The sequence below is a fragment of the Peromyscus californicus genome, unplaced genomic scaffold (genome assembly GCF_007827085.1).
Source record: "Peromyscus californicus insignis strain IS unplaced genomic scaffold, ASM782708v3 Scaffold_3__1_contigs__length_106647218, whole genome shotgun sequence".
In the NCBI taxonomy this organism is placed as follows: Eukaryota; Metazoa; Chordata; class Mammalia; order Rodentia; family Cricetidae; genus Peromyscus; species Peromyscus californicus.
Genome location: NW_026294551.1, coordinates 62,550,035 through 62,570,201, shown reverse-complemented (window position 1 = coordinate 62,570,201; position 20,167 = coordinate 62,550,035). Strand labels below are relative to the sequence as shown.

Genomic DNA, 20,167 nt, shown 5'->3' with positions numbered 1-20,167 from the left:
GCAGCCGGGATGGAAGGCCTCAACCAGGTTAACCCTTCCTAGGGCAGTGTGGGCACTGGCGTGCAGATCCTGGCCGTATCCCACACGGGCATCAAGCTCCTGAGGATGGTCAAAGGCAGCAGAGAGGCCAGCAGACAGCTTCGGGTCCTGTGTGCATACAGGTGATTGGCAGGCAGGTGGGAGTGGGCTATCTGGACACAGGCACAGACTGGCATCAACATCTCCTCACTGTGCTCTTCAGAGCTGTTATTAAGCACCTGCTGTGTGCTGGCTATGCCAAGCCTTTTACTTAAGTCCATGTTAAAGATTTGGAAAGTGAGGCACAGAGAGAGAAGTTGATGGTCTCTGGTCACAAGGGTGGGAAGTGGTTGAGCTGGGAACCCATTACCCTGCTCTGCCTCTGGAGCCACATGCCAGCCCTGTCTCCAGAGCTCACTATACAGAGAGGGTAACTGCTGAGATCAACCAAGTCCCCCAGGCATCTGGGAGAGAACATGGCTCTGGCTGAGACCCTACTGAGTGCCCAGACTCTCTACTGGAGTCCCTTTGTCCATTTCAACATGAGGTCAGGAGAGAGCTCTTATCACTGGCTGGGTGGAAGCTCTCATAAGGAGAAAACTGGGCCAATTGATAAGACAAAGATATGGTGGGCCAAAGTCTGGCTTTGTGGTTGGACCGAGGGCCTGAACGATGGCACAAAGGGTTTTAAGATACACAGAACCCATAGATGGGTCAGAGAGGGACACAGGAACAGAAAAGGCCTGTAGGAGGGCATCTCTTTGGCCATAAGGTCTCTGCTCTCGCACCGCCTTCTCTTCCTCCAGCTTTGCAGACATCCTGTTTGTGACCAGGCCATCCCAGAACATGCTAGAGTTCAACCTGACCAATGAGAAGATCATCCTCTTCTCGGCCCGAGCTCATCAGGTCAAGACCCTAGTAGACAACTTCATTCTGGAGCTGAAGAAGGTTAGGATCCCTCCACAGATGTGGCCTGCCACTCCAATACAGATACATCACAGCCCTTCTGCCCAGAGAGTGTGAATACACCGTGTACATGCGCACACTACAGAACACACCCACAGACCTCGATGCCAATGAGTGGCGTCTTCCCCTTGCCCTGCCTCTTCTCCTTTGTGCCCCCAGCCTCTTCACACCTGCCCCTCAGCAGTGTGGAAAGTACCTCCTGTAAGCCCCAAGCAATTGTCTCCTAAAGACTGCATTACTTGCCCTCAGAATCTCCTTCTCATTTACCCCTATACTTTGGCAGGACATGTCCCAGGCCCAGCACCCAGCCTAGGGGGATCCAGAGGAAGGTTTAAGGAGGGATCATTGGCTAAGGCACAAGTATGCTCAGCAATCTCAGGTCCCCATCCTGTGTAACGTCTTACCCTCTGCCCATCTAGGAAACACCCATCACTTCCCCCTGCCACCTAAGGAATGTGCCTTCTCTGATGGATTGGGAGAATGGAAAGAGCAGTAGCGGGAAGCCCCCGAAATGAAGGTAGTACACAGCGCTCTCTCTATTCCTGGTGTTTTCCAGGATTCTGACTACGTGGTGGCAGTGAGGAACTTCCTGTCTGAGGACCCAGAACTGCTGTCCTTCCACAAGGGTGACATCATCCACCTGCAGCGCCTGGAACCACCTAGAGTGGGTCAGCTCCATGGCTGGGTGGAAGTGCGCAAGAGCGGGGGAGCTGAGCAAATGGCTTCCCTGGCACATGCTGATGCAAGCTCTTTCCACAGGCTACAGCGCCGGTTGTGTGGTCCGCAAGAAACTGGTGTACCTGGAAGAGCTGCGGCGGAGAGGCCCTGACTTTGGTGGGTGTTTGTGGATGGCCCAAACCTGCAGCACCAGACGGGGGTGCTAGTCCAGATTCCGAACTCACTGCAGACGCATGATAAGAGTCTGCTGGTGGCCCCTTGGTCTCCTAAGACCTGACATTGCCGGCCAGCAGCTCTTCCGCCCAACCTTTCTGCCTACACATATGGCCTAGGTGTGTCTCCATGCCTGAGGCCCTACACTCTGTATTTCCGGTTGCTCCTGGCATTCATCTCCAATACCACAAAAAAAAAAAAAAAAGACAAAAATAGTACTAGGAATGGCTCCAGGGGGCGCCCAAGCCTCCTCAAAGGACCCACTCTGTCCCAAGACAAGACCTTCCTATTTTCCTCTACTTGTCCCTAGGCTGGCGGTTCGGGGCGGTCCACGGGCGCGTGGGCCGCTTTCCTTCCGAGCTCGTGCAGCCCGCCGCCGCGCCAGACTTCCTGCAGCTCCCGGCGGAGCCGGGCCGGGGCCGGGCTGCAGCCGTGGCCGCCGCCGTGGCCTCGGCAGCAGCCGCACGCGAAGTGGGGCGCCGGAGAGAGGTAAGGGGCAGGGCAGAATCTCCAGGGGCGGGGCCATCCATGGGGTGCAGCCAATCCCACGCAAGGGACTGGTCTGGAGGGCGGGGCCTGGTTTGGAAGCGGAGTCATCACAAGTGGTGAGTGGGGCAGGTTTGAAGGATCCAGATGTGTGGCTGGGAGGTCAGCTTTCACAGCAGGGTCGGAGTAGGGGTGGCGACGGGCCTTGGCAACTGCACCTATCCCGCAGGGTCCTCCAGTCAGGGCGCGTTCCGCTGACAGCGGAGAGGACGCTGTGGCGCTCCCACCGAGCACAATGCTTGAATTTGCCCAGAAGTATTTCCGAGACCCTCGGAGGCGTCCCCGGTGGGTAGTGACCCGTCCTCCGCTTCCCTATCTCCGTGTTGCCTTAAAGTCGTTCGAGTTGTAGGCTGTAGGGCTCCCAGCCCCACTTCTGGCGGGTGGATCCGGAGACCCTTTAGTCTCAGCCTCTGGGTGCCTTCCTGATGGTTGAACTATTGAAACGAGCAGAGATGTAGTCAAAGCCTGAGATGCAGGCCTGGGTAGCAGTGCCCATCTGTTTCAGGGATGGCCTCAAGCTGAAGTCTAAGGAGGACCAGGAGTCCAAAACTCTGGAAGACATGCTTTGCTTCACTAAGGTGCATGTCCTATGCCTCAGTTTCCTGATCTGTAAAGTGGTGATGCAGAAACCCTCTTCCTATCCCCTAGAGCAAATACTTGTCCCCATTGAAAGCCTCGGGCTCTCAGTGTCCGGAGCCAGGGCTCCTTGCAGCAGTGTCTGTCCCCAATTTTGTGATATGGGCCCTCCTGTCATAATACAGCCTGAAAGCATGGTGCGGTTCTCTTCTGTTCTACCAAGTCCCAACTCCATCGTGATACAACTCCTTGGTCTCCTCACAGGCCCCGATCCAGGAATCCCTCATTGAACTCAGTGACAGCAATCTCAACAAGATGGCGGTTGACATGTTCCTAGGTGTGTGGGATGCAGCACTGTGTAACCTGTTTGTTACCACTCTTCCCTCGTTCTCAGAGTTTTCCCTTCCCCAAATCTGAGACACTTGGGAAAAAATGGAAACCTCTAGCTGTCCCAGCTGCCGCCTCCTAGAGAGGAAATGGACCTTGGGGCCTCTTGGGATGGGCAGCTGAAGCATGGCGGCCCTGAGCAGAATGGGTCTTTCCTACAGCTGTGATGAGATTCATGGGAGATGCCCCACTGAAGGGCCAGAATGAACTGGATGTCCTCTGTACCCTCCTGAAGGTGAGTCCTGAAGCTCTGTGCCTTGGTTTCCCCATCTGCCAGTCATAGTGCAGTGGGAAATCTCTCATGCTGCCCAGAGAGGAATGAATGCATCCTGCTGGTGCACGGAGGGCTGAGAACTTCCATACCAGGCAAGTGATCTGGCCTGCCTTTTACAGTTTTGTGGGGATCATGAGGTCATGCGAGATGAATGCTACTGTCAGATTGTGAAGCAGATCACAGACAACACCAGCTCCAAGCAGTGAGTCACCTCCCAGCCCACTGTGCCCACACTCCCCCATCTCAGAACTTCTCCTTCCTCAGCCTTGTGTTGGGAATTGCTTGGTCTGGAGCATGCCATGTCTGCCCTTTCTTCCTCTATAAAAGAGGCGACAATAATGTTTATGTTCAGATTCTTGGCTGCGTCTAACAGAAATCCAACTCAGGGTGATTTGGTCAAAAGTGAAAACCTGCTGGTTCAAGCAGCTGAAATTCAGTCAGGATGTGCTTGCAGGCCCAGCTGGGTCCAGATATCATGAGAAAGCTTTCGTGGATGGGAATGTGTCTGAGAGGTTAAGAATGCTTGCTGCTCTTACAGAGGAACTCCAAGTTCAGTTCCCAGTACCCATGCCAGGCAGCTCACAACTGCCTGTGACTCCAGTTCCAGGAGATCCAACTCTATCTTCTGGCCTCTGCCAGCACCTGCACTTGTGAGCACATACCCACACACAGGCATGCCCACATTAAAACAACAACAACAACAACAATAATAATAATGATAAACAATCTTTAGAAATATGGCAAGCTTCCATCCTCTGGTCCTACTTTTCTTCTAGATTGATAGCATTCCCATACAGTCTCTCTCACAGTTAGCAAAATGACAGCTTTGGGGAACATTTATTTCTTCAGCTCAGGAATCACAAGAAAAGCAATACTGGCCTCAATTTGCTACAGAAATTTTCAAATCCAAGAAGATAGATTTGTGGGGGGGGTCTCTTCCCAATGTGGCGACACTGACTAAGACCCCTTGTTTCTGCGTTCACCATTACTTGTCCAATTGGCCTGCTGAGGGTGGGTGGCTGAGCCTAGCAACTCCAGTAACCATTTTACCAAGTCCCGGCCAGAACACATTTTTGTTTATGTCAGCCACTCAAGCAAGTTGACCCTGGATAGCAGAGGAAAGATCAGATAGTCCCACACAGCTCCTGGAACCACTGTATCCGGGGACTTTTCTAATCTTTCACTTCAGTTGCTTTTTAGCTCTAGTTGGTAAAGCAGAGAAATAAGTGAACTTCATTTTGGACTTTAAAGAAAATGTCACCCTTGAAGTCCAACTTGGAAAAAAGAACACATTTAGCGGTAGGGTGGTAGTGGTGAGGGTGAATGTGTACCACAGTGCCTATGCAGAGGACAGAGGAAAACCTGTGAGAGTTGGGTTTCTCTTCCACCAGGTAGGTCCCCAGGATTGAACTCAGGTTGCCTTTACCCTATGAGACATTTCTCCAGCCCCTGAAGTACAACTTCTGACAAAAGAACCTGAGCAAAAACTGGGTGTGGTGGCATGCTCGTGATCCCAATACTCAGGAGGTGGGAGTAAGAGAAACAGGAGTTCAAGGTCATCCTTAGCTACATACTGAGTTCAAAGCCAGCCTGGGTTACATGAGACTCTGTCTCAAAACAAGTGGGAGTTGGGGGCAGTGGGGTGACTCAGCTGGTGGAAATGCATGTCCCCAAGCCTGGAACCCACACGGTAGAAGAGAGAAGTGACTCCTGCAAGTTGTCTTCTGTCTTTCATGTATGTACAAGTGCATGTGCACACTGACGTATATAAATGTAAAGAAAATTTAAGCAAGATAAAAGAACTTGCACAGTATTTTTGAGATGCTGGTATGCACAAGACGGACAGTGGGCTCCAGCTGTACCTGGCCTAAGAGCTACTCTTTTTACGCTGTTTTCTTTTCCAAGACAGAAACCCTGTGTAGCCCTGGCTGTCCTAGAACTCACTCTGTAGACCAGGCTGGTCTCGAACTCAGAGATCCTCCTGCCTCTGCCTCCCAGGTGCTGGGATTAAAGGTGTGTGCCACCACTGCCCGACATTTTTATACTTCTTAGCTGCTTAAAATTCTCCATAAAGGGTTTGATTGGCAATAACTCCTTAACATTTGTCATTCACCAGGTCCTTGAATGAGGGATCTGATCTGAACCACTGGGACAGATCTCACTCATTCCCACAGTAAGGGACAGTGGGAACCAAAGCACCAGAGGGTTAATGAGCTATGCATTCAGAAAATATTGTTCAGATTGGGGGTGGGTGGGATGTAGGGATTGAAATAAAGTCATACTGGGCATAGTGGCACTTGCCTGTAATCTCAGCACATCGGAAGCTGAAGAAGGATCCAATGTTTGGGGTCACCCTGGACTTCATAGCAAGTCTCCCCCCCGCCCTACCCCCCTCTCGTGTGTGTGTGTGTGTGTGTGTGTGTGTGTGTGTGTGTGTGTGTGTGTGTGTGCTTACCAGTGCATGCATATATGGAGGCCAGAGGTCGACACAGGTGTTAGCCAGTCTGAACTCTAATTGATCCTGTATCCATCTCTAAGCCACCTATGACGTGACCCCTGTGTGCTTACAGGGACAGCTGTCAGCGAGGCTGGAGGCTGCTGTACATCGTGGCTGCCTACTACAGCTGCTCTGAGGTCTTCTACCCATACCTTGTTCGCTTCCTCCAACATGTGAGCTGGACCCCAGGACTGCCTTTCCAAGGTGAGGAGCTGTGTGTGAGTGAGGACACTCACACAGGGACAGGGCATTCAGCCATGGGCTGGCAAAACCAGAGATCCTGGCCCTTGGCAGGTGCCTAGGAGTGTTAACGGATATAAATGGCTCTACAAACACTCATGGAGATCCCAAGAGGGTTGGTGCAGTGGCTCCTCTGATCTCACGTGGGTGTGCCCAGGGAAGGCTTCCTAGAGCAGGAATTGCCCTGGGTAGTGCTTGCACAGAAAGAATTTCCAGGTGGACTTTGCAGAAGTCAAGGCCCAGAAATGGAGTGCATGGCATGTAGGAGAAATGGAGGAGGTATACAAGAACCCGGAACACCAGAGTAGGGCCCTGCTTCTACTCATCCAGGGTCTTCAGTGGCCTGCAGCTGCTAGCACGGTCTCAGCTTTACTTCTGCAGTATGGAGGAAGGGGCTAGCTGCTTCCAGCCTTGTTTCCATAGCAACTCTAAGGAAAAAGACAAGGCATGGTGATGCATATCTGTAATCCCAGCACTCAGGAAACTGAGGCAGGAAAATTAGGAGTTCCAGGGCAGCTTGGGATACATACTGTCATTTCTATTGCTATGATAAAACACCATGACCAAAACCAATGGTGGGAGGAAAGGGTTTATTTCATCTTATAGTTTACAGACTATCATGAAGGAAAGTCAGGCAGGAACTCAAGGCAGGAACCTGGAGATAGAAACTGAAGAAGTACCATGGCTTGCTTGCTTCCTTTTTTTTTTTTAGTCCCAGCTGTCCTGAAACTCATTCTGTAGACCAGGCTGACCTTGAACTCAGAGATCCTCTTGCCTCTGCCTCCTGAAGTGCTGAGATTAAAGGCGTGTGCCACCACTGCCCAGCTTTTAGCCACCTTTCTTGTACCTCCCAGGACCACTTGGCCATGGGTGAGACCAACTACAGTGGGCTAGGCCTTCTCACACCAATCATTACTCAAGAAAATGTCCCATTGTAGTTGGAATTTTCTTTGGGCCACCAACCATCTCCCAAATAAAGACACAGAGACTTATTATTAATTATGAATGTTTGGCCATAGCTTAGTCTTGTCCCATTTGCTCTTTTAACTTAATTTAACCTGTTTTTGTTCATCTACATTTTGCCTCAGGGCTTTCTACTTTTCTTTCATTCTGTATGTCCTACTTTCCTGCTTCCTCCGTGTCTGGCTGGCTGGCTGACTGGCTCCTGGCGTCTCCCTGGCATCTCTTTTTCTTTCTTTTCCTTTGAGCCTAAATTCCTCCTCCTACTTACTCTCCCTGCCTAGAAGTCCTGTCTATACCTCCTCCCTTACTATTGGCCATTCAGCTTTTCATTAGACCAATCAGGTGCCTTAGGCAGGCAAGGTAAAACAGCAACACATCTTTACATAGTTAAACAAATATTCTGCAACACTCCATAGACATGCCCATGGGCCAGTCTGATAGGGCACTTCCTCAGCTGAGGTTTCCTATTCCTGGTGTCTCTAGTTTGTGTCAAGTTGACAAAAAATAATGAGCACATGCACTGAGATCCTCTCTTCAAAAAATAGAGGGACCAGGGCCCTCTAATCAATTATAGTGATGATAGCCATACAGGACAAAGGGGAGCCCCTCCCCCTGAACCTCCCTCTGATTATTAACTGACATGGATAACTAGGGAAGGGGTCCCAGGTGGGAGATGACTGAAGAATGTGCCCCAAAATTCCTGACTCCATCCCTGGAGAGGGAAAGTACACTGCTTAGCTTAGATGCATGGAACACAGATGGTGGGGGTCTCTGTCCCGTGATGCACAGTGAGATGAGGCACTTGGCATGCAGTACCAGTTGACAGAGACAGGGCACCATCATGTCATCTATTGAGCCAGTTGGGAGTGAGCAACATGGTCAACACCTAAGGAGCATGGATATCTCTAGGTCCATACAAAGTCAAGGGCAAGACAAGATTATAACCCCATGAGATGTAGGTTTGCATTCTGCTCTTACACTGCAGGTCTTAATCTTGGTGAATCACTACCCCTTGATGAGTTCACATTCCTCAACTAGCAAAAAGGGAATAAGACCTATTTCTTGTTGAAGGAATGTAGGGGGCTCATGGCTGGGGTAAGAGGAAACTTTTCCTTCCTTGGCCAACCTTGAGCAAGGCCTCGGCTCTCTGCCTCTGCAGGGATTGCCAAGGCCTGTGAACAGAACCTGCAGAAGACCTTGCGTTTCGGGGGCCGTCTGGAGCTCCCCAGTAATATGGAGCTTCGAGCTATGTTGGTGAGCCTACAGCGGGGCTGGGGTCGAGATGAGTGGGAGACACAAGCTCTCTCTACCCAGAACCCTTTGCTAGGTGCACGTGCCCTGCGTGGTGTGTGAAGATGGCTCCTGTCAATCCTGGTGCATAAAGGTTCCTGCACAGACATGCCTCTGGGTATGGGGACTCCCGTGAGGGTGATAGGGTCCAGGCTTCCAACTTTCCTCTGCTTACCTACCCCAGGCAGGCCGAAGTTCCAAGAGGCAGCTTTTTCTTCTTCCAGGAGGCCTTGAACGCCATCTGAAAATCAAAACATGCACTGTAAGTGAGGAGTGTCTCAACAAACTGGGGCTAGGAGCGGGTAGGGATGCCAGGCTCTGGGTTGGGTGGAGTGAGCATCAGTGGTCCAGAGACTCCCATGCAGCCTCAGGAGATACGGCTTGAGGTTAGTTGCTCCCCCACTACTGTGGGTTCAGCATCTGCAGATTCAACCAACCGCAGATTGAAAATATTAGGGAAAAGTCACATTGGAACAGCACAGATTCTTTTCCTGCCTTTCTCTAAACAGTATCGTATGACAATGCCCACACAGCACTCTACTATATTTGGTGTTATTAGTTAGAGATGATTGAAAGTCTAAGGAGGATATGTGTGGGGTCACATGCAAATAACTATGCAATTTTAAGTAATGGCCTTGGGCATCTCAGGAGTTTGGTGTCTGCAGGGGGTCTTGCAATAGGTCCCTGATTGATACTGAGAAGGTAACAGCAAACTGAGACTTCAAGAAGCTAAGAGTCGCCGGGCGGTGGTGGCGCACGCCTTTAATCCCAGCACTCGGGAGGCAGAAGCAGGTGAATCTCTGTGAGTTCGAGGCCAGCCTGGACTACCAAGCAAGTTCCAGGAAAAGGCGCAAAGCTACACAGAGAAACCCTGTCTCGAAAAACCCAAAAAAATAAATAAATAAATAAATAAAAAATAAATAAATAAAAGGGCAAATCGGGAGCCAGTTCCAAAAGCCGTGCTCTGTCAGGCTGAACCACAGAATCCTATACCTCTTTGTTGGTGGATAGGGTCCAACTTTTCCTCTCTGGCCTTCCCAGGTGGCCCTGGATGTGATAGAGGGGCTCTGCACCGAAATGGCCCTGACGTGTCCTGAAGCCTTTGATGAGTATGTCATTTTTGTTGTCACCAACCGAGGTGAGTAGCCAAAAGGACTGAACATCCTAGGCTCCTTCATGAACCAGCACCACCTTTGGCCATGGGGGCCTCTTTACCCTGCCCTGATGGCCAGGCCAAAGGTCACTTTCTCTGAACCCCTTAACCTCCATGAGAGAGGACCTCTGTGCACTGAGCTCTCTCCCTGAGCCTTTTGTTTGTTATGTTCTGTACAAGTCTGTCTCCCCTTTAGACTGTGGTTCATGGAAGATAGCACCTCTGAACCCTGCTTTGGTCTCTCAGAGCCTCCTCAGTAGAGAAGCTGTGCTCTAGACCCTTGTATTTTGAGAAAGTTTCATCCATAAAACTAGATTCCTGAAACCCCATGTGGGAACATTTGCTCCAGTCCTCAAGCCCTCAGAGTAGCATGTAAGCCCCTCCTAAGGTCTCAATGGGCCCTTCTCTCAAGGGACCCTGGGTACACAGGGAACCTCACACAATCCTAAACCCCTCCAATTTGCTACATGCCCACCCTAGGCTAGTTTTGCCTTCCACCAACTGGTAGTCACAGCCATCCCCAGGTATCCCCTCATGAGTGTCTCAGCTCTTCTTTCCCCAGGTCCAGGCAGGACAGAGGGGGTGGGGATGGCAGGTAATAGCAAACATTTATTGAGCAAATAGTAGGCATGCTTCAAAGCATTTAATGGCATAAACACCTGTGGTTTGTTTGTTGGTTTGTTTGGTTTTTTTGCTTGGAGATATACTGGGAGTCAAACCCAGAGTCTCATGCATCCTAGGTAAGCCATCTCTGACTGAGAAATGCCTCCACCCCAGATCCAAGTGCTATAAAGTCTTCCAACTCCCACACTCTGTAGGGTAGACTCTTCTCTTTGCTATTTACAGTTGGGGAAACTGAGGTCCGGAGAAACTTTAGTCTCCTGTGGCTGCTGTAACAAATGACCACAAGCTCAGTGACTTACAATAACACCAATTGTCTTACAGTTCTGAGAGTCAGTGATACTAGAATAGAAACATGGTTAGAATTGCTTTTTTCTTGAAGCTTTAGGGGAGGTTCCATTTCCACCCTTTCCCAACTTCTCCAAGCTGCCCACAGTTCTTGGCTTGGGGCTCCTTCCCTGTCTCTGAAGCTAAGAGTATTGTTTTCAGATGTCTTTCTTCTGCCCCAAACTCCACCCCACCCCACCCCCCACCCTCCGTCTCTGACTCAGCCTCTGCCTCTCTTTTCGGATCTTCAGAGCTTCCATTTGGCCTATCCAGTAATCTAAGACCCTTAATCACATCTGCAATGTCCCTTCTGCCGTAAAGGTGACATAGTCACAAGTTCTAGGCATTAGGATATTGCTTCTCCAGAGGGACTGTTCTCAGACACCACAGAGACCTGAGCAAGGTTGCATGGTGGAGGTCAGAAACCAGGCAATCTGGCTTTAGGACTCTGGACTCTTATCATCACGCCAAGTAGCCCTCCATAGTGCAGTTTTTGTTTGTTTGTTTGTTTTGTTTTGTTTTACTAAAGAAGTGGGGCAGGTAGCAGAAACATCAGTACGAGGGAGAAGCATATGTATGTATCTCTCTCCCAGCTTAAAGCTCAGGCCTTCAACCCAGCCCCCCACAGATGTCCAGCAAGGGGCTCCCCTGAAAGAGGTCTGCAGAAAGGTTCATGACTAAGGCCTGCTGTGCTCTTTTGTGACCACAACCTCTCTGGAAAAGGAACTAGGATTTCTCAGTGCAGAACCTGAGGCCCTTTCCAGACCCTGGCAGGCACTCCAGAACATTCAAGGCCCCTTCCTGGGGAGGAATGGGATGTCAGTGGTTTCTTTAAATTGGAGCAAATCCTCCTGTGGTCACCAGCACGTCACTGGTGCACAGACATCCTGCTTTGTTGGTCCGTTCCCTTTCATAAGGAAGGTGCATCCTTGCTGATGAGACGTCACTTGGCTGGAGGTTGCTGCCGTACATGACCTGCACCACAGGTACACTTCTCTCAGCCGTGCCTCTTTCTCCCTGTAGGCCAGCACGTGTGTCCACTGAGCTGCCGGGCCTACATCCTGGACGTGGCTTCAGAAATGGAGCAGGTGGAAGGTGGCTACACACTCTGGTTCCGGCGGGTGCTTTGGGATCAGCCACTGAAGTTTGAGAATGAGCTGTATGTGACCATGCACTACAATCAGGTGAGAGATGTGACCTCTCTGTTGTTCTGAACCCTATAAAATGGTGTGTGTGTGTGGGGGGGTCTGTCGCGTCACAAAACACACATGCTACACCCAGATTTTTGTGGAACTTGTACCAAAGCTTTAGCAATTCCACGTACGAAACATGGCCACATTGTTGGATGTGGTGGCGCACGCCTTTAATCCTAGTGCTCAGGAAGCAGAGCCAGGCAGATCTCTGGGAGTTAGAGGCCAGCCTGGTCTACAGAGCAAGCTCCAAGCCAGCTAGGGCTACACAGAGAGACCTTTTCTCAAACCCACAGCCACTTCGTTTTGGGGGCCACACAGTGTTGAGCCCTCCATCTGCCTAGCCTGGTAGTGTGCTACTCAAGGACTAGCAAACGCTTGATACCAGCTGGTCCTGCCCCAGTTCTACAGGATCAGAGACTCTAGATGCAACTCTGAAATCTGGTTTGACACGCTCTCTGCCTTGGGTATCAATTTTGAGAAACATGTATCTAATGAACACTTGCGCACACTCTACTGTTTATGTTTTGTTTTACCTAGCCCGCTCTTCCCATGTTACCATGGAAACTCCCTCATAGTCTTCATCCCTCAGAGCTCTTCTTCCATATGCATCCATCCTCATTCCCTGCAAACCAGGAAAGTGATGAACCACAAACTCCTGGAAGTGGGAAGGACTGTAGTCAATGCAATTGCCTGACCCAGAACCCCTGACAATGAACGCCTGGACGTGCCCCTACCTGGCCGCCCCTCATGCCAATGCTTCCTGCAGGTCCTGCCAGACTACCTGAAGGGCCTCTTCAGCAGCGTGCCAGCCAGCCAGCCCATCGAGCAACAACTGCAGCAGGTGTCCAAGCTGGCTTCCCTGCAGCACCGCGCCAAGGACCACTTCTACCTGCCCAGCGTGTGAGCACCTGTCCACTTGTCTCAACCGGGACAGGGGTGGGGTGGGGGGGCAGACCACCCATCCCCTCTTTTCCCACAACTGCCAAACCCCAGTTTCCTTCCCCTCTGTACCAATTAGACAGGAAGAGGCTTTCCTGGCCTTGTACCTCTTTTCCTCTCCTGCAACATATTGTTACTAGCCCGTAACAAATTTAATGACTGATGAGAACCTTCAAGACTCACATACCTTGTAGGCTAGAAAATATACAGCCATGAGGATTTAGCCACATAAACAGTCACTGAGCTAGGTGTGGTGGCTCATGCCTCTAATCCCAGCAATGGAGATGTCAAAACAGGAGGATCACTTGATCCCAGGAATTCAAGGCTAGACCGGGCAACATAGAACCCTATCTCAAAACACAAATCCAAACAGTTTGCCGACTTATTTGCAATAACAACATAGCTGTTGCATGTTAATACGTGTAGAATGTGATGAAAACTAACCATGGTGCCTGAGTGAGAATACCATCAATATCTGACATTTGTGAACTTTTCCTGACTGACTCACCTAACTTCAGTCCGCCATCGTCTCACTGCACAGACCAGCCTGCCCTTCACGGCCTCTGAGACGCTTTATGGTTCACTTGTGAGAAGATGAGGGTGGAGGAAAGGCAAATGACGTGTTGGCGTCACTGTGAAAACGGTTGTGGCCTCACAGCCCCTGAACCACACTTTGAGAAGCCTTGTGTGAACAACAGCAAGACACTATCTTTACCATGTGCGTCTCATGCCTCTCCTGCCCAAGGCCCAAATGCTGAGAGTGCTTTCCCTTTTTTTGGTGACAGGGTCCCATGCAGTCCAAGCTGGCCTCAGTACGTAGCTGGGGGTGATACTGAGCTGCCTCCACCTCCCGAGTGCTAAAATTCCCAGGCCTGAACCAACACACCAAATTCTCAAGGCATTTTTCATGGAATAATTGTAAACAACAAGAAGAAACCCTTAAAAGTGTAATTCCAGCCGGACGGTGATGGCGCACGCCTTTAATCCGCACTCGGGAGGCAGAGGCAGGTGGATCTCTGTGAGTTCGAGGCCAGCCTGGGCTACCGAGTGAGTTCCATGAAAGGCGCAAAGCTACACAGAGAAACCCTGTCTCAAAAAACCAAAAAAAAAAAAAACAAAGTGTAATTCCAGAGGCTGGGGGATGGCTCACTCCACAAAGTACTGCCATCTAGCGTCAGAACCTGAGTTTGAACCCCACCACCCGCAGAAAATGCCACACATGGTAGGTAACATGTGCCTGTAATCTCATGACTCAGAGGTAAAGACAGGATCACTAATTAGCCAGTCTAGCTAATTAGTGAACTCCAGGTTCAGCGAGAGACCTTCTCTCAAAAAATAAATGAAGCCAGGTGTGATGGTGCATGTCTTTAATCCCAGCACTCCAGAGGCAGAAGAAAACAAATCTCTATGAGTTTGAGGCCAGGTTGATCTACATAGTGAGTTTTAAGCCAGCCAAGGCCACATAGTGATACCCTGCCTCTGACAATCAAACACACATCAATAACAATAAAATAATAATAATAATAATAATAATAATAATAATAATAGTTGGAGAAACAATTGAGGAAGACACCCAACATTTACCTCTGGACTCTTACCCCAGCAGGGCAGGGGAACTTTGGGAGGGGGAAGGGGCTGCCTCAACTTCTCCTAGCCCTTTCCCCAACTGCAGCCCAGGGCAGGTGGGATGGCCTGGGACTGCCCAAGAGGCAGAAGGTTTGTCCTCAGAGAGCCTGCATATGTCAGAGGAGGGTGAGAGCAGGACCTGGGCCAGGTGGGGATGAAGGCCCCGGGGTCTCAGCTCCGAGGTTCCTGCTGTGCACACCTGGGTGTCTCCCCACCTTTGTGCTTCTCACCCTTTGCCTTGAGCTCCTTGGGTGCAGGAACTAAGAAACCCAGTCTATGGCCGGGCGGTGGTGGCACATACCTTTAATCCCAGCACTCGGGAGGCAGAGCCAGGTGGATCTCTGTGAGTTCGAGGCCAGCCTGGTCGACAGAGCGAGATCCAGGACAGGCACCAAAACTACACAGAGAAACCCTGTCTCGAAAAACCAAAAAGAAAAAGGAAAAAGAAAGGAAAAGAAACCCAGTCTGGATTCACATCTTACCCTGTGCACACTTCCTCTCTCAGTCACTGCATGACCTTGGGCCCCTTGGTGACCCTCTCAAAGCCTCAGCTCCCTCAGCTGTGAGTAGGGACCCCATATTTCCTTCCCATACTCCCCTACATTTGGTATTCCAGGGAAAGATGACAGTGATGTCTGCTAGGTGTCATACCTGCTTTGAAGTGGAGACCAACAGGTGAGTGGGAGGGTGGGTGCTCAGAAGCCCTGTACCCTCTGCACACAGGCGTGAAGTTCAAGAGTACATCCCAGCCCAGCTCTACCACACCACACCCAGTGACACCTGGCTCAACCTGGTTAGCCAACACCGGCAGCAGACTCAGGCACTCAGCCCCCACCAGGCCCGTGCTCAGTTCCTCGGTGAGAGCTGAGAGGAGGGCTGGAGACATCAGGGGGAGCTGAACTGAGGGTGGCCAGAGGGAGGTTGGAGATACTACTTTCTTTTCTTTTTTAAAAAAATTATATATTTTTAGTTTATTGGTGTTTTGCCTGTATGTCTGTGTGAGGGTGTTGGATCCTGGAGTTATGGACAGTTATGAGCTGCCATGTGGGTGCTGGGAATTGAACCCAGATCCTCTGGAAGAGCAGCCAGCGCTCTTAACCACTGAGCCATCTCTCCAGACTCAAGGAGATGCCATTTTCTTTGCACAAAAGCAGTTTTTGGTGGCGGCCGAGCTGCCTACCTATCTGGAAAGACTCGTTACCACTTTCCTGAAAGTATCATGTGGGTTGGAAATGATGTTGGGCAGAGAGCTAAAGGCGAAGGGAACTAGCAGGTGGGTACAGGAAGAGGCCAGGAGGGGAGGAAGAGAGGTCTGAGCAGACTGGAGCGGAGAGCAGCTTTTGCAGGCAGCTGGCAGGGCAGGGCAGTGGCTGTCCCGTTGTCCTGGCCCAGGTGTCCTGATAGCAGCTCTCCACACTGCAGGCCTCCTCAGTGCTTTTCCCCTGTTCGGCTCCTCCTTCTTCTTCATCCAGAGCTGCAGCAACGTCACCGTACCAGCCCCCTGTATCCTCGCCGTCAACCATAATGGCCTCAACTTCCTCAGCACCAAGACCCATGTGAGTGTCTTCGGCCAGGCCCTGCCCACCTGTCCCTTGTCCCTTCTGTCCTTTGGCACCCCCACCTACTCTTAGGGACAAAGATTTGCCAGCTTCACATTTACCTCTTTTATGGTCTGCAGCCAATTCCTTCTTCCCCTTCAGAGCCTTCGTTTGGGAAGTGGGAATAATAGAATTCTGGCCCCCACCGGGCTATGTGAAGGGGCCATGTAGGCAAACACACCGAGAGCATGTGAGGAGTATGTCAGGCTGGCAGAGCTGCACACCACAGGCTGGGAGCCCTATGCAATTCAAGGTCATTTGCTCATGTTTCTGGAAGCTGAAATTCCAAGATTTCTGCAGCTTGGGAGCTTTGGTTTCTCCTTGGCTTGTTGACAGTAGCCTTTTTGGTTTTTTTTTGTTTGTTTTTGTTTTTCAAGACAGGTTTCACTGTGTAGCCTTGGCTGTCCTGGAACTTTTGTTCTGTAGAACTAGGCTGGCCTTGAATTCACACAGGTCTGCCTGCCTCTGCCTCCTGAGTGCTGGGATTAAAGGCATTCGCCACCACCACCCGGCCAACTTTCCTCTTCTTATAAGGACACTAGTCATGCTGGAATGGAGCCCAACCTAGTGGCCTCATTTTCATTGATTTAACTGGTTTTTTTTTTCAGGGGCGGGGGGGGGGGGGGGCTGTATAAATTTGTGGCCCAGGCTGGCCTTAAATGATGCTCCTGACTCAGTTTTCCAACAGTGGGATTATAAACACACACCATATGCCTACCCTTTATCTCTCTACCTTGTGGTACTGAGGATGGAACCAGCCCCCCCCCCCCCGCCATATTAGGCAAGCACTCTATCCCTGGCCCCTTAACCCCCTCTTTACAGGTTCTACATCCAAATATAGTCAGGTTCCAGGGGGCTAGGGCTTTGTATAGCATTAAGGAGTTGGACTTGCCACCCTTTTCTTGGTTCCTGCTCTTAAAAACAAACATGGGCTGTGAGTTTGGGTTTGCTTAGGTTTGCTTAGAGGTGAGTCTAGGGACACTAGAGGAAGAAAGTGCGGTGGAGAAGGGGCAGGTGTATAGTGGTTGGAGACCCTGGGGCAACACGGGACATACCTGTTACGGTGTGTTTTTTCTCCTGGAGTAAGGAGCTGCCATGATTCCTCACTCCACATCCCACTGGTCTAAAGGTGTCTCCTTTAGGTACTAACCTTTCTCTGCATGGGGACCAGAAATAAAGCTCTTTGATAAAAGGGTACAGGTGTTCCAGGAAGCAGCTCTGACATAAAGGTTGGAGTACCCACAGTACCCACTACCCTTCGCATCTGAGCCATGAAGCATCAGTATTTGTTGAATCAGTTTCCCGTGGTGAGGAGACTGAGATCCAGAGTGGGCAGGTGAATTGCTCCAAGTCACAAGTCAACAAGTGTCTGAGGAACTAGAGCTGGACCTTCTGTCTTTTGATGCGACTTTTAGGGGAAGGTTTGATATGGTAGAGACTACCCTCACCCTTCATTTCTGTCTGGCTCCTCTGTTCTCATCCCCAGGAGCTAATTGTGAAGATTCCCCTGAAGGAGATCCAGTCCACATGGACTCAGCAGCCCACGGCCAATTCCAGCTACCCTTATGTGGAGATCTCACTGGGGGATGTGGCAGCCCAGCGTACCATGCAGCTCCAGCTGGAGCAGGTAAGTCCAGTGCTGCTAGCCAGACCCTGTCACAAGGCTCTGGCTCTCTCATTCTACACAGTAGGCTCTTCTCTGGCCTGGGCTATGCCCCAGGGAGCATACAGCCCAGTACAGGCAACAGAGCTGTGAGTTCTCATGGAGGCCTTCCCAAGAAGCAATTTAGCAGTGCACTGTGGGGAAGGATCCAGGTTGTTTGCAGAATAGTAAGGTATTTGGCGGGGTATTAGGAAGATTCACCAGGGAAAGAGAGGGAGGCCTCAGAGCTCTTTGAATGTTAAAATAAAACTTCGGAAGATGGGGGTATAATTCAGGTGCTAGAGTACTTGCCTAACATGTGTGAGGCCATAGGTTTGATCCCTAGTACTGCACAAAAACTGGACATGGTGATACATGGTGCATATCTGTAATCCCTGCAACCTCAGAAGGTAGGAACAGGAGGATCCTGAGTTCAAGGTCTTCCTTAACTACAAAGGCAAGCCTGTGTTAGAGACTCTAGAAAAGAAGGAGGAGGAAGAAGAAGGAAGAAAAGGAAGAAAAAGGAAGAGGAGAAGGAATAATAATAACCAGAAGCTTTCTGAGGTCATCACTAGGGAGCAATAGAAGGTTGGTGAGTGGACAGCTTGGCACAGGAGGTCTAAGGAGGTTGACCTGGCCTGAGACATGGCAGCTGGATTGTGGGGACCTGGGATTGGAAGCTAGGTAAGTAAGTTTCCTTGTGACATCTAGACTAGATGACATCTAGACTAGGAAACTGTTCTCCTGGCTAAATCTTATGGTCCCTAGCATCAGGACAGAAACAGAGCCAGGGTTGAGGCAGAGAGAGGGACAGGATCTTGGATAGCCTCATTTTTTGCCCTTTCTAGCCTGCCACCTCCCCTGTGAGACTGGGCCTTCCGCTGTACCAGCAAGAGCCCTGGAGAACCTGTGACGCAGGACCAGGCTTCTGGATGGCCTTCTGCCATACACATTTGTCTTGCCTCCCCCACTCTCCTTCCTCTGGTAACCATGATTTCTTTCCCTGCAACCTCTTGACCCCAGGACCCATTTGACTCTTTTTGTTTGTTTGTTTCTTGAGACAGGGTTTTTCTGTGTAGCTTTGGTGCCTGTCCTGAATCTCCCTCTGTAGACCAGGCTGGCCTCGAACTCACAGAGATCCTCCTGCCTCTGCCTCCCAAGTGCTGGGATAAAGGCATGCGCCACCACTGCCCGGCTCCCATTTGATTCTTTTCCCAAGAACTTCTAACAGTGTGGTTGATCATTCATTGGGCACAATTTCCAATTATCTCTGCAATGGCGATGTCCTGGCTAGGTAACAAAGACTATTGGGGTCCAGCCCTTTAATAGCCTTTTCCCAGGGTCCATGGAAGAATCTAACAACCAGCTGAGGAATATAATCTTAATGATATCAAATTAATCTACGTCCACAAAACTCCTTAGTCCATTCACTTTATTCTTCTGAGTCGGTTCTCTCTCTACACAGCTTCTTTTCTGCTCTCTTACTTAGCTCCTTTCTTGCCTGATTCTCCCTACATTTTTCTGCTGTTCTAAGTTCTATCTTAATTCTCCCATCTTAGTTCTTCCCATCTTAGTTCTTTCCCATCCAATTCTTCCCTATCTAATTCTTCCTAACTTAATTCTTCCCCATCTTAATTTTCTCTCAAGTCTCCGAGGTTTTCAGCTATATACCCGTGCAAGCAGCAACACTCTGGCCAAGGCAAGGTCACCAGGTTGGAATTCTTTCAGGGTCAAAACGAGGGGTGACAAGATCCACACAAAGAGCAGCAACTGTCAGTTACCATTAGCAACCCAAAAGGGAAGTGACTAGATCTAGAACTAGAACTAGACATCTAGAACTAGAGATCTAGAACTAGAGATAGCACTTGGAAAAAGGAGGGTTAAGCTTAATTAGCACATCTGCCTGGTCTGGATGGTTGTCTCAGTATAAATTTTTACCTTCTCTCAGTAACTAACAGATAGTCTGAATGCTTATCTATCTGCAGTCTGTTCTAGGAGGTCTTAAAGGTATCTCAGATAAAATACTTTTTGTCTGGCGGAGGTCCTGGCTGGATGTTTCTAATGACGATAATTACAAAAAGGCCTGAAATTAGGGGTCTTGGCTGTGTGACTGCTGTTAGCACAGTTGGGGTATGTTATCCAAATACTCTAATTGTATAGGCGAAATTGTGCCCAATGAATGATCAATCACGCTGTTAGAAGTTCTTGGGAAAAGAATCAAATGGGAGCCAGGCAGTGGTGGCGCACGCCTTTATCCCAGCACTTGGGAGGCAGAGGCAGGAGGATCTCTGTGAGTTCGAGGCCAGCCTGGTCTACAGAGGGAGATTCAGGACAGGCACCAAAGCTACACAGAAAAACCCTGTCTCAAGAAACAAACAAACAAAAAGAGTCAAATGGGAAAGCTACAATAGCACACAAAA

At 50.2% G+C, this 20,167-nt stretch overlaps 1 protein-coding gene across 1 annotated transcript in view; it reads left to right on the top strand.

The window, feature by feature from the left end:
• Positions 1-20,167, top strand: part of Myo15a (myosin XVA) — a 55,983-nt gene that overhangs the window by 31,681 nt on the left and 4,135 nt on the right. The window contains exons 46-64 of the mRNA XM_052758453.1: positions 43-161; positions 825-966; positions 1,541-1,652; positions 1,744-1,818; positions 2,186-2,364; positions 2,591-2,706; positions 2,927-2,999; positions 3,262-3,334; positions 3,546-3,619; positions 3,778-3,860; positions 6,229-6,359; positions 8,518-8,612; positions 8,833-8,910; positions 9,690-9,786; positions 11,773-11,933; positions 12,709-12,842; positions 15,231-15,364; positions 15,930-16,063; positions 17,592-17,732. Of these exons, the coding sequence (XP_052614413.1) occupies positions 43-161; positions 825-966; positions 1,541-1,652; positions 1,744-1,818; positions 2,186-2,364; positions 2,591-2,706; positions 2,927-2,999; positions 3,262-3,334; positions 3,546-3,619; positions 3,778-3,860; positions 6,229-6,359; positions 8,518-8,612; positions 8,833-8,910; positions 9,690-9,786; positions 11,773-11,933; positions 12,709-12,842; positions 15,231-15,364; positions 15,930-16,063; positions 17,592-17,732 (2,151 nt within the window). The remainder of the gene's footprint in view (positions 1-42; positions 162-824; positions 967-1,540; positions 1,653-1,743; positions 1,819-2,185; positions 2,365-2,590; positions 2,707-2,926; positions 3,000-3,261; positions 3,335-3,545; positions 3,620-3,777; positions 3,861-6,228; positions 6,360-8,517; positions 8,613-8,832; positions 8,911-9,689; positions 9,787-11,772; positions 11,934-12,708; positions 12,843-15,230; positions 15,365-15,929; positions 16,064-17,591; positions 17,733-20,167) is intronic.